Below are 16507 nucleotides of genomic sequence, written 5' to 3'. Positions count from 1 at the left end.
AGAGTACGTTCCTCTAATAGAATAGAAGATGATGACGTACATATATATATATATGCACACATATACCTGAAGTCCCTCTGCAATTACCAGTGTAATAAAAACAAGTGATTCAGTAACTTTCTTTCAAAGCTGTAAACAAATGATGAAATTAAGGATCTGCTGAAGGTGATCATTTTCCATGGGGAGACCTGATGGTCTTGTGCAGGCACGCGGAAGCTGCGGTGCTCCCAAGCCCTGCTTCTGGCCCTGGCAGCCCCTGCTGCTGTGGTGGTGAGCGAGTTGCATCACTTCTCCCCGGCTTCTGTGTTAAACAGTTTCCTCTATTAACTGCCCGAATGGTTTGTTTCCTCTAGAGCACTTCATCAGGGAGCTGCCAAACCTGACATACAGTGGATCCTGTCTTACTCTCTGCCGAGTCTCACTGAAGCCAGTGGGTGTGCTTGTTAGGCTGTAATTAGACTTTGTTATGAGTAAGCAGCATCAGGCTGTAAACTTAATATCTTTCTGAAGTGAGTGCTGCTTAAATAATAAGTAGCCTTCTGTTTTGTCTATCCAGTCTAGTTTAGGTCCAGTAAGCTTTCAAAATGAAACACTATATTGGATGCCTCTAACAATGTCCTGTAAACAGCAGCTATTTCATACTGCCTTTAGAGCTGCCTTATATTTGATGAAAATACATACGCTGATGAGACCCTTACTTACTAATAGACACTTTTTAATTCAAATATCTTTCTTTTACAAATGAGCTCTTCCTGGACTCTCTTGGTCTCAGCACTGGCACTCATCTTGCATACTACTGCGCCTTCTAAAGCAATTATTGCTCACATGCTGTGCTGTACTTGCTGTAACAAACACTGTCATATGGGATATAAAATAAAATAGACCCGGTTATTTCAAACTTTGCATTAGCTAGAACTGCTTGGGGAATCCTGGTTTGTTTTTTCTTCAATTCTTTCTTCCTTTTGCTTCCCATGTTTTACCCATGAAAGCCGTAGATTCTGAGTACTTTTGGAGTAATTTGACAAGGTTAGGAGGTGAGTGATGGCGCTCAATGAGACTTAGGAATGGATGAACTCCCAGAGAACAGGATTCTGGTGGTAAAAAAGCAGCCTGCACTATTTTAAATTAGTAAGTCAGCTACAGAAATTCCAGTTGGCAAAGCACAACCCTTGAACTCTCTGCGCTCTGTAGAGCCACGGGAGAGGCATGACAGGAAAGCACGCCTGAAGCTACCTGTATTGCCAAAAAAATCATGTAATTGTGGTGGTTTCAAATGTGTGGGCTGTCCTTCCCTTGCTACCTGCTGTCCCTTCATCTGGCACACCCTTTTCTCTGATGGCCATGTGGCCTCACACCATGGGTTGGCTGTGCCATTGCCCCTCTGCAAGCTGGGCAGCTCTCCTGCGAGCTGAAGTGTAAGTTGGCATAGAGAAGGAAAAAAGGATCACGATTTTTTCACCAGTGTCACATTCTTGCTGGGTACAGCTAGTGAGGAAAGGGATGAAATGGTGAGGAATGGCAATTGTTCAGTGCTGCTCTCAGTCTGAGCAGTGAGGCCGTGGTGCCAGAGCACATCTCACAGCGACTTACTGCCAGCTCAGACGTTCCTGTGCAGAGCTTCAGACGCCTTTGCTGCTTGTGTACACTTTTAACAAAACAAATGTGGTTGCTTTAATGCCTGTTCATCACGTACTTGGGAGTGCTCAGGACCACGTGAGGTCGGTGTCCAGCTCTCTGCTAACAGGTTGCAACTTTTGAAGAGGCACGAGACAGGAACCGCTTCCCATGTGCGGTCCCTGAGCAGCCACCGTGCCACCTCCTCCTGGGATGGGCTCTTCCTGGCCCCAGTGGGCTTCTCTAGGGGTGAAAATAGGAAGAAGTGTGTGAGGGCAGGTCTTGGTGAAATGGTGACCAAGAAGGGGGAATAAAGCATAAGGGTAGGGGCTCCCCCTGAGGCATTCAGGCTGTGCTTGTGGTGTATCAGACCCATCGGTGCTCTTCAGCACTGGGGTGGGCTTATGGCAGGCCCCAGGAGGCACCAGGAGAAGGGATGGGCAGGGGAGATGTATTTTGTGTGGATTTTGACTTTCCCCTCCAGCTCTTTCTAAACAGAACAAGAGGAATAAAACCTTTCCTCCCAAATGTTTCTTCATAAAAGGTGTAAAGACAACTGAAAACCCCTTTGTGTTATGCAGATAACTCAGAGGGCACCTTAAACACCAAATTCAGTTGTTTGAAGTTATTTTTTGTTGAAGCTGCATGTGTGCCTCTAAAATTTCCAGGTGATTAGATGTTTGTTTAACAAAAGAGCTTGTTTTCTTTGTGCTAAACTAAATATCCAAGATTTGAAAGGACTTCTTAGGCAAAAGAGCCACCTTCTCATCCCAAGGACTAATTAATGAGGCCTTCTGTTTTTCTCAGGAGTCTCATCCTCTTAGAATACATATTGCATTTTCAGAGCACATTTCCTGGCTCAGAGTTTCTCTTGTTGGGATTAGCTATTGTAGTGCTGTCACCTACCCTGCAGGGTTGCTCCTGCTTGGCTGCACGGGGGAGAAAGGGGGGAAATTACTGCAGCTCACAAAGATGCTTTGCCCTAATTATGATTCTTACATTGAGGAGCAGAGGTCCACCCCAGTGCTGACCATGGGAAAGCATGAATTTGCCAAGTGTGCACTCCTGGAGATCCAGGACAAGCAATGGCTTCTATTCAGGTATAAAGAAAATTTCTAATTCAGCTACTCTAGGTATGAGTTTGATCCATCTGTTTCTCTTTTTTTGTGGTTTTTTTTTCCTCTTGCAAGTATATATGTTTTTTTAAGGGAGGCAGGTGTTATTCCTTACAGCAGAAAAGGACTTAAGTTTCTTTTTATTTGGTTAAGTAAAATGGGATGTCAGTACATGTACAGGCTACTTTTGGGGCAGTCAGAATGGCACCCAACACACGGCGTTGACTACCCTAAGGGAACAGAAGGACTCTGGTTTTTAATTTCCACAATATAAGCACAGTAAAATGCTGTCAAAAAAGGTCCATCAAGATCCTGTAAGTTTGATGAGGCCCTTTTCTTCTGTTATTTTTCTTGCTAAGCTGCTTGGTCTTCCAGTGGCCTTCAAAGTTTTGCATGCTGTGAAGTAACGAAGCAGAACATTAAATCTTTTAAATCCTAGGAGTGCCAGCAATCTACTGAGCATTTCACAGTGCTGTTGTCAGTGAAGAATGCTTGTGTGTTGTATTCTCTACATTGTAATCCCCTGAGTGTGAAATTAGATCTGGTACCAGTTTATTTTTCCTCTTCTTTAATTCTTTTCAATATAAAATATTAAATGTACTGTACTCGCCCTATCTGTTTCTGGGTATATAAAGCAAAGGATTACCCTTTGGTAAGTAGGTTTCCAGCTTCTTTTTTTTTTTTTCAGTAGCACAGCTTAATAGTACCATTTAAATGGAAAAAAAGACTGTGTGAAAAATTATAGGCTTTCCCCCCCCTTTATTTCTATGTGTAGGCTCCTTTTGAATGTTTATTAATGACAGTCCTATGCATCACTTTTTATTTTGTAAAAAATAAAGTGTCTTAAATGGTTAAATTAAATAGTTCTTATCCTTTACTCCGTTTCTGTTGATCACAAGTGTTAACTCACAAGTCTTTTTTCCTTTCCCCCTCAGTTTAATCAAGTCAGTACATTTTTTTTTATACCTGTGTCTTCAGCTGTGAAGACTTCACTTTCCTCCACCTGGCACATCGTGGAGGAAAGTGAAAATAGCTAGTGTCTGAGATTTAGAGGGGGGCCAGGGGAGTAGGGAAAGTGTGTGAGTGACTGATATTTAGTAGCTGGCACAGAGGTGCAGCTATCTGCAAGGATGAAAATATGTAGACGACTGAAAAGACACAAATGAGATTGAATTGGATTAGTTTGAACAAAGAAATCCAGTGGTACAGATGGCTTAAACAGCTGAAATTGCTCTGGGCTCATCAGCACGATGAAATCCTTTCTTGTGATATGGGAAGTCCCTGTGTTGTCAAGAATGGAGAGAGTTCATGTTCCCTTATGGAAAACTGAGCTACTTAGGAGATGTTCCTCTAAGGAAACAGCAGACAGTGCTTTTTTAAATGTTGTTTGAGTTTGCAAATCTTACTGCAAGTAAATTTAAATAGGGGGATTATACTTTTTGCATTTAGTTGACCAAAGAGAAGAAAGGACTTGCTTTCATGCTTGTAAAAGAACAAGTTGTCCTTGCTGTTCAGAATACTGTTGCTCTTCATCTGAAAATGAAGCTAGTTTAAAAATAATTGTCTAACCATAGACAATGCACAAGGTCTGCTGCTGTAGAGAAACATGCGTATTCTTTGCTTTAGGTGAATAAATCTATTCACTGATTTATCTTCAGTCAGGACTGTAATGTTGTGAAGTTGTGAGGGACTTTGTTGTAATGAATCCTGGAATGACAGGATACATTGCCCTACTTGAAACAGTCAGGTAAGACTTGTGGAAAACCTAAACTTCCTCACACTGATAAGCTTACAGGAGGTGCAGACTAAGACTAGCAAAGAACGACGATTCTTTTTTTTTTAAAGCTGATTTGCAAAAATATTTTCATGCCTTTTAAAATAATAAGTAAGAGCTTTGAGTATTCACAGATATCCTGGTTTGAGAACAATCTAAGCTGCTTTTGTGCTTGAAGTCTTCTGCAATTCTGTTCTGTGATTGTGGGTAGTTCAAAAACAGCGTTTGTTGAAGTTACATACTTTGTCTTCCCATGGCCTTACGTGTTTTAGTGAAAAGTATGAACACTTGAAATGTTGGAATTTCCTTTAAGCATCAGCACTCTAGGCTTTCGCTTCCATTTCCTTTAATCAGGGTGAGTATGTCTGAAAAACTATGCTGACATGGCTCTTATTGTCCACATGACAAAGGTTTACATTGTGCTGCAAAATCAAAGAAAGCTCAGGCAAAAAATTTCAGACAGGTGTGTGTGGTTTCAGGATGTTGTTGCATCCCTTGTTTCCTGGAGAACCCTCTGATATAATAATCGTGGCTTTTTTCTCCTGTGTGAAACTTGCTGCTGTTAGCTATGCTTCTCTGGCTTCTAGAGGTGCTTAATGAAGCCTTCTCTTTAAAATCCTGAGAGGTATAGCCAGATCAGAGTGGAGCAGACCCTCCTTTCCATCACTTTCCTTGCAGGGAGAGTAATTCAGCTGCTGTGCTGAATCCCTCCCCGCTGCCTGGTGTGGCTCACAGCAGTCCATTTGCCTGTGACCTCTCCTGTGAGAGCTGCTGTACTCACATTGGTCAGTGTGGTTCTTGCTCACACTTAATAAAGGCAGGTCCTTTTGATGCCCTTGGCACAGCTCTGCATGCGAAGGCCCTTGGCTGCAATGATTTGGTCACAGTTAAGGCATAATGAAGTCATGCATGTTTGCTCATTTTCTGCCCAAAAGGCTTGGTGAGAACTTGTGTTAAGAATATCTCATACCCAGGAGATAATTTTTGTTTTAAAACTGAGAGAGGAAGTGTGGTGGAACCTATCTTTCATGATCTTTAGGATGGGTTGGTTTCAGTGGGACACTACTTATGTAGAGAAAATTTCATTACTCAAAAAAACCCCAGGGCAACCAAGTGCAAAAAACTCTGTATGTCTGCCATGGCTTATAATCTAAGCAATTTCATATTAAGAACTTGATCTAAAAGACTTTGGAAAGCTTTCCTTCCTCCATTTTGAGGTATATAATGATTTTTTTTTTCAGTGAATACAGCAATAAGCTTGTTGACTCCAAATCTCATTACAATACTATTTTAATTGGAAAATGAAGGAAAAGCTGTTATAACCAGGGGCAAAAGCAAATATGAAAGAAGTGAGAATCCTCAGAGGGACTCCATCCCTTGCTGGAGTGGCCTTTGGTATGCGCTTTAGCGACACATTTAAATTATTCATACAAAAAATTTCAATGTAAGTAATGACCTTTCAGTGCTTTTTTAATAATGTTTTTCTGAAGAACAAGAGCTTTTAAAAACCTGGTGGGTTTTCAGACCAGGTTTTAAAGATTTTAAAAGAAATATTGCCCTTAGATAGATGCAGTCTTGTAGCTAATAATATTGAGAACTCAGTGGTGCCTTCCAGTGATCCCAACTGCTTTAAAAATGCTTAGTCTAGTCTTACTTCTGTTAAAAATAATGAGAGTTTTGCCACAGGCTTCAGTGGAAGCAGACTACGTCTCTTTAATTATTTGAGCTTTGCTTCACTGAAGTTTGGTAGGAATTGTGAAGTTAAAGCACAGGCACAGAGTCAGAGACCAGAGGTAAATCCTGGCCCCATGGAAATATGCTGTGTTCCATTGTGGGTTTCCTCACAGAGCTTTTTAATAACTGCTGTCGTGTAGTTTTCTCTGTTTGTAAAGTGGAGGAAATAATATCACAAATCATGGGGGTCATGAGGCTTCATGTATTAATAATCTCTAATGGAGGGTTGATTGTCTTGGTTGAAGCATGATGTGGGTGTTTAGATAGATTATTGAGTAAATAAGAAAGTTGTCTCCTCTCTACTTACTAATTCACTAGTGGAAACGCAGCAGAAAGAAATCTCATTCATTAAACAAAGGCATATTTATGCAGGTGATTTCAGACAAGGGCATCTCCTCCTTGATGATCTTAATGGTGTTATTCTTTCGTATTTTTTTCCACCTACTGCAGGAAATTAAAGGATGGTTGCCCTGCCTTTGTAGCATGTTCATGTAGCAGTACACACTGTGTTTATTTGTGGAAATTGCCAGGCTGTCATACACAAGTGAGGACAGTTTGTGCCGGCTGTGTTGCATCGGATCTCTCCTGATGAAGAAGATCAATAAGGATGCTGAGGCACAGCTGTGGTTATCCCGCCAGGGGGGCACTGTTGAACCTGCGAAGTGGGTGTGTAACCTGCCCCTTGCTCAGCACCCAGCCTGGGAGCTCCACTGAGCTTCAGTGTCACTCGTGGGAGTTTGAGTGAGCCTGCAAATGTTGGGCTTCAGTCAGGACTTCCCTCAAGCTGTGGTGAGACGCCACTCCACCCCATGTCTCACCACAGCCTTTCTCTGTGGCTTTGAAGAGGGCAGTTTGGAGGAAGTCCTGATTGATTTTTGCTTTACAGAGCTGGGATTTAGTATGCAAGTTATGAGACCCATAGGAATCATCAGCCAGCCCTTGCATTCCTTTGATGACTTGCTGTGGCAGCACTGTGGAGCAGTGCTGCGGTGAGACCTGTATATTCTACAGTCCTGAAAGACGTGAGAAGTATTTTCAACAGCTCTTTACTTTAATGTACAGCCTATGAGCAAAGGTTAAGTTAAATTAGAAATATGGGTGATGCAAAGGTTTGTGGCTGACTTATATCTAAATGCTGAGTTATATCGAAGACAGTAGGAATTGCTGCAAAACGATTTAATGTAAGCTGTAGGTCAGCAGCAGCCTAAGAAAACCGATCTGTGAGCTGAATGGTGTCTCCTCCACTACTGTGGTCCCACCCTCCATTCTTTGCTGAGCCATATCAGTAAGCAGACAGAAACAAAACCCATGGGATGACACAACAGGAAAAAAAAGGATAATTTTCTGTTGGGTAATAGGCTCAGGAGTGGAGGGCTGGGATGCCGGCAGACAGCAATTAGATCGGCTTAAGCTGCACGAAACTGGGGCCTCGGGGCTTCCTTCTGCTTCATCTCCCAGCTGTAGCTGGCTGGTCCCTACTGCCATGCAGCCAGCTTTGCAGCAGGAGCTGCCTGGGCTGGGGAGGGGGTCAGTCCAGCGCAGCTCCCGGGGTGCTGCAGCTGGAGCTGCATCTCTGCAGTGGTCAGTTGTATTCTTCGCTTGATGGGCTTTGTTGGAGAATGAAGAAAATGTGGGGCCTGTTTTGAGCAAATCTGGCCCCCGTGCCTGTTGTGCCGTCCTTGCTCTGGCGCACGCGTGTTCGTGATTGCACGGAGAACCAGACTGCGGTGGAGAGGATGGAAACTTGCCCACAGAAGGTTTGATTTGCTTTACTTGACTTTACCAGATTAATTTTCAGCCAGATCAGCTCCCGGGGCCGGGTGTGTGCGGGGGCAGCTGTGTCCCTTGCCCGGCACAGGGAGAGCTGTGGGCAGGAGGAGCAGCGGGCGCGCAGCGCTGCTGCCGCGATGTCAAACCACAGCTCCGTGTGCCCCGCGCTGCTCCAACAGTCAGGGTAATTTGTTTGGGCTTCCCTGAAGAAAGCCATTTGTTATGAAAACGTACATGTAATAACGTTGCTTGGCTAATTCCTCCCTCATTAACCACGCGATGTGCCACAGGGAACTGTGTGATTTCTTTTTCCCCAAGAATGCTGAATTTCAGTAACCTGTGCTAATGCTCTGTCTCTATTCTGTAGCCTGGACCGGAGCATTTATTGAAATTGTAAAGATATGTTAATTTCCAGTAAAATTTTCAGCTTTGCACTTTAATAAAAATGCTTAAATATTTTAAGGTACTTTGTACTGATCTTGGTGGAACACAGCTTTACTATTTTGTTAAAGCTCAGTATCACTCATAAAATGTAAGTTGCTTTAGAAAAGTGAGTATCTCCTGTTATTTTCAAAGCAAATATCTTCATTTAGTTGTAGATAAATGGTAGATTTATGATTTTTTAAAATATGTGTATGAAGCAAAAAAGAGGGAAGAAATACATAAATACCTGGAGTTGCTCTGCAGTTGATTACTACAAATGCATTTATGCCTTAGACATCACTAAGTGAAATGTTCTCCTTTTACAAGTGCACTTGTTATTATCTCTTCATGTTGACATAGATGAGTCAAATTAGAGTTCAGTGGTAACTATATTCATTGGAAAAATTGAACAATATTAGTCTTAATGTTTCCCCTTATAATTATGGGAAATACATGATCTTATTTGTGGTACTGGCTGGCTACCCATGCCTCTAATAACTGTAATTGTTACATAGAAGCAAAACAGAAACATAGAGTTTTCTGATCCTGCATAAATTTCTTTGGAACTTGGTAACGACTGCAATGAACATGCATTTTTGAAGAAGATTAAGTAAACAAACAAAAAAAAAGAAAGGTCAGTTGGCAGGTTGACGACTTGCTAGAGTTTTTGCTGACTCCTCCGAGTTTCCACTGTGATCGCCTTCCTTTGAAAACAGGATGAACGGGTTCAGATTTATCTGGCTGTGTTGTCTAAATTGGCTGCTTTTCACTGTCACAGTAAATGAATTTTGATTAAAGAGATGCTTTGAGCAAAGGTGGTGACAGATTTACGCTGTGCAAAGCTTTACCTGGTGACCTGAGTGTCTAGGCCCGGCATTATTCTATATTTAGAAGGGGACAATTGACTACAGCAGGAGCAACTGAAGGTTTTCATTAGAACTGTGCAGCATTTATAATTATGCAGCTAAAGGCCACGTTTTGGTTTATGGATGAAAAGTTTACAATTTATTTTGGTGTGTATAAAATGTCAGACTCCAAGTGCACAGATTCTAACCTAAGTACTTGTCATTTTGAGTGCACAATACATTTTAAACCAAGCGTAAATAACAACAGAGAATGCTGCTGAGTAAACCTAAATCAGTGAACCACTTTAACAAAGTACATAATAAAAAAAGGCAAAGACTCTCAGCTCCTTGTTTTTTAAGCAATACTAGTGAACTGAACCTTTACCTGGAAGACATCAAAATTCAGATTTACAATGCAATCAAATGAGTGTCAGTATTCTCATATTGCCTCACTCCAGATGGGGGAGATTTATAAATTGAAGTATAACAAAGAATGCCTTTTAAAATGGGATTTAATATTTCACATGTTCCAGGAGCAGCATCTCTTTTTGGATGACCTTTTTGTTAGCTGCTTTGTATTTGGGGCTTCAGCTATTGGGTAGATTTAAATAGTCTGCAATATTTAAAAAGAATAGAAAGTGTATCTATCTGTGTATATATATATATATATATAAATAGTATAAGCAGATGTCTGATGGGAGTAATTTCCTGCAGAGAGAAGATGCTGACTGAACGCACTCCATTCTTGCACCTGAATTTTTTTTGGTGCATATGTGTGCTTGTATGTGTTTTATAGAACATCAAAAGCCTTTAATGAAGTCATCTGTGTATTGATAGCTTTCATATAATTTTAGAATGTTAAAGAAGTTACCATCAATTATAGGAATGGTAAGGTGCTCATAGTATTTTCTTTCTCAGGGGCAGTGAAAGCAGTTTAATTTATATTAGTAAAATGGTTACATTTTAAGATCCTTATCTGTTACTAGTCACTCTTTCACTTGACGTTTTTCTTTGGAGTAAACCTGAGTTCTGGGGTTTACCTAAGGGTCTCAAAATGAAATACTTCTCTCAGTTACCCAGCCAGGAGGTTTTCAGGCACTAGACTGTGGATTTAGCTGGCTTAGGTCACCTTATATGCAAAGACTGTTTTAAAGCAGGAAATTGATACATTTGGGAATTTTAAAAATTTGTGTTCCCTTCAGGACTAGTACAACACTCATGAAAGTTTGGATGAATGTGTGGGTAGAGGGAATTGTTGTGCAGTTTGTCCAGGTACTGTATGCATTTGCTGCCTTAGCAACACTGATATCAGACCAGGCAAGGGCCAGAAGGGACGACAGGGATGGAAAGAAGGCAGTGTGCCTGCAGTGACTCTGGCTGGAGAGGCAGCCAAGTGGACCATCCCGTGGGGAGGCTGGCCTCCACAGCCCTAGGAGAGGGACTTGCTTCCCATTCAGAGTCCACAAGCAGATCCTGCGTTTCCATTACAGCCTGTCCAGATTTAAAATCCCTGGGGTTCCTCAAGCCCATTATTGGTAAGAGAACAGACTATTTTTACATGCAGTGTGTAAGGCAAATATTACACAGTCCAAGAGTATTACAAGAAAGTGTTGCTATGTGTAAAATAAAAAAAACCCAAAACATATGATGGAGTTTATATTAACGCCTTTATGTGAAAAGTTGTTTTTGAAAAAGCATTCATATTGCATCAATCCAGGTTTAAATAATGAAGTCCAAGATTCTCCAGTTACTGATGAGTTTAGTACATGGTGCTATTGTAATTTTTGGAAGAGACGCAGGAGTGATTTCATTTGAATCAAGGAGTATGGCTTTTTTCCACCATCTCCTGGAACTGGTCTGAGAGAAACACATGTACTCTATCCTTCCACAGAACTGCCAAGGGTCCACATTTACAAAGCCCTCATTAAAATGTGCTAGTCCTTCTCAAATCAGTAAAAACAAGAAATGAATTGCCAAGTTTACAAAATTATATGCTATGCTAAACAACACTGTCTTTCTCTTTAGAATGGTATATTAAAAAAAAAAAAAAAGTCAGCCAATCTGGTAGACAGTTTCTAGGAATATTCCAGGCCCTAGTACCAGAAATCTGTTCATTTTATTTACATTAGCTTCCCCCAAAGGGGAAGAAACATGCAGCACAGCACTGTGTTAGCCTAGCCATGCTTTCTAGGGCTTCTGCAGGTTGCAAGAGTAATTCTCCTGTTTATGGTCTCTGTAGAAAATGTGTTGATAACATGAGTGATCATCTTCAGGAGAAGCAACAGGTGACGGGGAACTGAGGTGGGAGAATGGAAGGAGTGGCTGGTTTTAAGGAACAACTGGCAGGTGGTAAAATGGGCACTTGTTTAGGAGAATTTTTGAACAAGTGGTGAGGAGGCTGGTGCAAGTGAAGTTTCTGAGGGGGACAGCTTGAAGGATGAAGGCTGATGGACAGAGTGCAGTTGGCTTGGAAAAGCCATGATGTGTTTGGCCTCTGGTATTTCCTCTTGCATATGGTTTTCCCTCCTAGCTGCATCAAGTGGGCTCAAGACATGCCAGCCTTGGGGACAGTAGATGCCTGAGAATTTCAGCTTTGGTTGCAATGGCTCTTTGCTGGAGAGCAGATTTTATCTCCATGAGAAACTTGATTTTAGCATCATGTTTGTGTTGCTTTGTGTGGACTTGAGCACTTTTGCTGGAGGCCAGCTGTGTTTGGGGAGCAGGCTGCTGGCTGCACTGGTGGCACCAGGGGAATGCTGACAAAATCTGTATCACTTCAGGTTCATTTATAAGCAAGGGCTTGTTGGCAGCTGTGGCAGGTAAATTAAACCATGCAGCATCTTCCTTAGCTTCTGACCAGGAGTCCTTGGACCACGGGGCACTGGAAGCATCTTCCACTGTAAATGAGCCTCGAGTGCTGGCAAAGAAACATTGGGCTGTTTCTGAGAGGCAGAGGTAGGGCCATACTGCTGAGAACTCAGCAAATGGAATATAATAAAAACCAGGCTGAAATGACATCATTCTTTCTGTTTCATAAGCACGAGCTGCATGTGTGGACAGTGCACAGATGTTTTGCTTTGATGACTTGCTGTGTAGGTTTATGGCCCTGGAATGTCAATAACTAAAGAGGTTGGGTTTATTTTGAACTGCATTAAATTCTGTGGAAGCATGTATCAAACTTTAGGTTACATGCCTGCAATTTTTAGGATGTTTTACTCATAAAAATGGAATACTTTACTACTTAGTGTTTTAAGGTTTTTTAAAATTTTTATTACTCTTCCTCTTCCATTTTTCAGTTGCTAATTATTTCCAGACATTTTTTTACTATGATGAAGACCTCTGTCAATGTTTTCCTTTTCTTTAATTTCTTTCTTTTTATTTTTCCTTTTTTTAAAGAGCAAAGTGTAGGGAGGTGTTTTGATTCTATCCTCTTGCTAAAAAGTCAGAGCTTTGAACTCATGATGTTTCATGCCTTCAGGATTTCCTGCCACTGGTATATGAAAAAAAAAAAAAAAAAAAGAAAAAGAAATCTCTGGAGAATTTTCTTTCTAATGGTTTGCCTTAGTTTAGGCTTGTATTTCAGACTAGACTCTATTGTGTCTAAGAGCAGGATTGATATAGGCTGCTTGAAACTGCTGATTGCTAGGGAACAGCTTTGCTAGATGAACGTAACACATTCCATCCTTTTCTCCCTTTTATGGTCTCCATTGCAAATATTTTTTTTTTAGCTTCAGTATACTTTAGTGAAGTATTCTGCTTTTTAATAGACATTCAACATATGTGTGTCTGCTTTAACAAAGGGCCAGCAAGCTATACATCAGATCAAAAAATCGTTTTTCAGTTTGACTATATAATCCTACTAAATGGAGTTTATTTTTCCTTGTATGTCTTTTCTCTTGTTTGCCAAAGTTCCTGTTCCTAAATACTACCCCAGGTTTCCTGAGAACTTCCCAATTCCCAAGACCAGGACCCTATTTTGGTCTTTTGTGTTGATGATTCAGAAATGCCATAAATTGAGAAGAGGAAATTAAGCAGTAATATAGAAACAGTGGGGATGGTAGCAGACTGCTTCAGCTGGGGACCAACAGATTGACAGAAGAGCATACCTGGTGTTTCTTTAGCCATGATTTGTGTTTCAGAGCACTGAAAGGGATCAATAAAATGGAAAAAGTTTTTCATTTTTTGTCATATGAAGGCTGAGTTCTCAAAAACCCCTCACCAACAACAACAAAAAAAAAAAAAACCAAAAAAAAACCCTACCCAAAACAGAAAAAAAAACCCAAAAAACCAACAAAACAAACCAACCCATGTTCAGATGCCTCAAACTTGTAAGATCTTTGAAGACAATGAAGCTTTAGGTCAGATGCCTTACATGGGCGAGGGAAATACTTCTCTCTTCTGTCCCTAAATTGTCTCATCTTCCCTATGGGCAGGGGATCATCTTCATCCTTCTGATGGAAATATCAGCTCTCGTTCTGCTGATTATCTTTTTTTCTATTAAGTCTTTATTAGCAGACTCCTATGTTGTCCAGCACTCTCATCATCGTCTTCCTTTGCTTGGCATAAGCATGTTTTGTTTTTTTTGTAAATGTTCTAAACTATTGTTGAGTTCTAATTCCAAAACATTATTTTGGTTTAAAGGAATTATGATTTGTTTTGAGCAACTGACTCTTCTGCACTACTTATCTCCTGCCAGCTGTCTGTTCATTTGATCACAACAGAAAAGTTATCTGGGCTACACCTCTTGTTTTCAAGGCAAACTTATCAATTAAGGGCTTAGTTTATTAAATGTAAATTAAAACATTTTCAGTATACCCTGATTTATAGAGTCAGTCATTAATGTTGCTTCTTTCTCACCCCTAAATATATTGGTGTAATTATCTCTAAGAAGGGAGAAAAGAAAATGTTGGTGTATAGCAAACAAAGGTCACTTGACAAAATTTGTAGGCATGTTTTTCTGAGAACAAAGTGGCTTTTTTTGGAAGCTGATCTGTGAATTCAGTAATGACCTGTCTCTTAGAAGAAAATAAGGAAATATAATTAGGAAATTTTCTATAGGACCTTACAGTTTAATCTTGCACATCATGCAGTATAAAAATTGGTAAGCTCGTTTATTGGTGAATTGGCTTGAATAGGTGGCAGTGATTGAATTTTTAGTCTTGTGTTTTTGTCCTAAATTTACTGCTGATGCAGGGAAAATGAAATGGGAGAGGCAGAAAATAGATTTAGTACAAGTCTTGTGATAGTAATTGATAGCTAGGTGGAGGCATCCATCCAGAGCTGCCTGCTCGCCTTTATACACACCCAGTTTAGTGAGATTGAGAAAGAGATTTTACACAGAGCTGGTAAAGAAAGGGAGGTGGGAGGACTTGCTAGTGACAGTCCCACTCTGGTTATCTCAGATGTTGCTTACTTTGTGCTAAAAAAAAACCCAACTTTAGAATTGCTCTTTTCAGAATGAGAGCTTGTTAAAGTTTGGGGTTTTTTTAAAGTCTGAATAAAATCTGAGTGTACTCAATGATTAAATTTTTTAAAAATTGAGATCAGATTTTCAGTAAACTCTCTGAGTAAAAGAAGCATTGTAGGATAAGATTTTAAGTTTCATTAATTATTAAGTGAAATAATTTTAACCACTTGTGCTAATTTTTGGCTTAGGTTTTTTTTTGTGTTATTTGTTTGTACTGGCTAAACCCTTTTCAGCCATATGGCAAGATTTCTTACTTTCATACAGCTGCTGCTTCAGTTCTTACTACTCTTCTAACCCTTGGGATCTTGCAGTATTTTTGTTAGCGTGCTTGTTCTCACTGCTTGGAGATGAATTAACTACTTAACAAACTACTTTCACTACTAAGGGTGTGCATCCAATTATCCAATAATGAAAAGCCTGTATTTTCATCTTGCATCCACCCTGATGGAGCATTACCTTGACAGGAATTAAAATTATTGCATGCAAGCATCCAGCACCCTCCCCAGAAAAGCATCCCTTATCCTGCTCTAGCTGCATTCCTGCAGTCTAACTCCTTCCATTGTAGAGAATCTGGCTAAGATTTTCCCATCTGGAGAAATGGGTTTAAGCAAAGCACTCAGGACCTCGAGATCACCCCCCAAAAAAATTGTGAAATATGGAAACAAAAAGTGGTTTTAATACCTCTTGGGGTTTGAACTTTTGTCATGTTTAAGTTGTGTGAATTTCTGCGTCCCTCAAATTAAATTTAGAAATTTTCACTTTCCTTTGAAGATAAAGACATGACTCTTGCCCAGATACGTGACTCCCAAGAACTGGGATGTGGGAAGAAGCAGGGCAAATATGATTCACCCTGAATTTTGCAGGAATTGGCAGCGCTGTGAAAGGCATTGAGGGGAGGGTGCACATGGATGCTGCTCCCCCACACCCTGCATGCAGAGCAGCTCTGTGGTTGCTCTGTGCTATCTTGCCTTCCTTGGCTTAGTTTCCCACTCGCGCTATCCCGGGAAGCTGCGTAAGGAGAGGGAGCGATATTGGAGAGAGTGTTTGATGAAGTTAAAGATATTTTCTCATGTGTCAGTTTGTGGCTCTGACTAACAGTGTCCATGAGTGGAGAAGAAAGCAGTCATTATGGAGAAGCTGTGGGATGAGAAGGGAAGGTAGGAGGAGGCCAGCCTCCCTGCAAGGAGACGGCAGACCCAGTTTTACAGGCAGAACCTGTAGGACAACTGCAGATGAACCTTAGTGAAGACATGCAAATGCAACAGCCCTCTCTAAGCTTAAAACTAGCTGGTAGTGCCTAAAGGATGAGTGTCTACCCAGTGGACCTGCTGCTGAAGGCAGGGAGGGTATTTTAGGGTGCATCTCGAGCTGTTTTTCTGAGTAGGGGCATGTGCATGTTCTGTGCTTTGGTTGAGGAGTGAGCTTGTGTGAGCACCTCTGCTGCAAGGCAGTGACATCTCTTTCCCATCAGGGCTGGAATGCCAGGGATGCCTGTCCTACCCTCACTCACATGACTGACTTGTCTTCTGGGTTTTTCTCTCCCTGCTTACCACTCTAGCACAGAAATATATTTCTTCCCTGTGTTGTTGTACTGGCTTTCTACAGTATGGTTTGAAGCTGAAGGTTTCCATGAAAAATCAAAGCAAAATCAGTGCTGAAAGCCAAGTAGCAGGAAACAGCAATGTCAAGGAAGCCTGGAGTTAAAAAATTTGTAAGGGAAACAAGTTTCTCTGGAATGAAAGTGGAAATACACTTCCACTTAATT

The 16507-nt window shown here is 41.0% G+C and overlaps 1 protein-coding gene across 5 annotated transcripts in view; it reads left to right on the top strand.

Moving 5' to 3' along the window:
• Positions 1-16507, top strand: part of NHSL1 (NHS like 1) — a 175212-nt gene that overhangs the window by 45650 nt on the left and 113055 nt on the right. The window contains exon 1 of one of the 5 annotated variants that reach the window (XM_050971900.1): positions 2630-2714. The exons of the other annotated variants lie outside the window; for them this stretch is intronic. Coding sequence (XP_050827857.1) covers positions 2657-2714 — 58 coding nt within the window. The 5' untranslated portion in view covers positions 2630-2656. Of the gene's footprint in view, positions 1-2629; positions 2715-16507 lie in introns of those variants that run through there. 5 annotated transcript variants of the gene reach the window in all.

This window comes from Serinus canaria, chromosome 3 (assembly GCF_022539315.1).
Source record: "Serinus canaria isolate serCan28SL12 chromosome 3, serCan2020, whole genome shotgun sequence".
Taxonomy (NCBI): domain Eukaryota; kingdom Metazoa; phylum Chordata; class Aves; order Passeriformes; family Fringillidae; genus Serinus; species Serinus canaria.
This window is presented reverse-complemented; position numbering and strand designations above follow the sequence as displayed.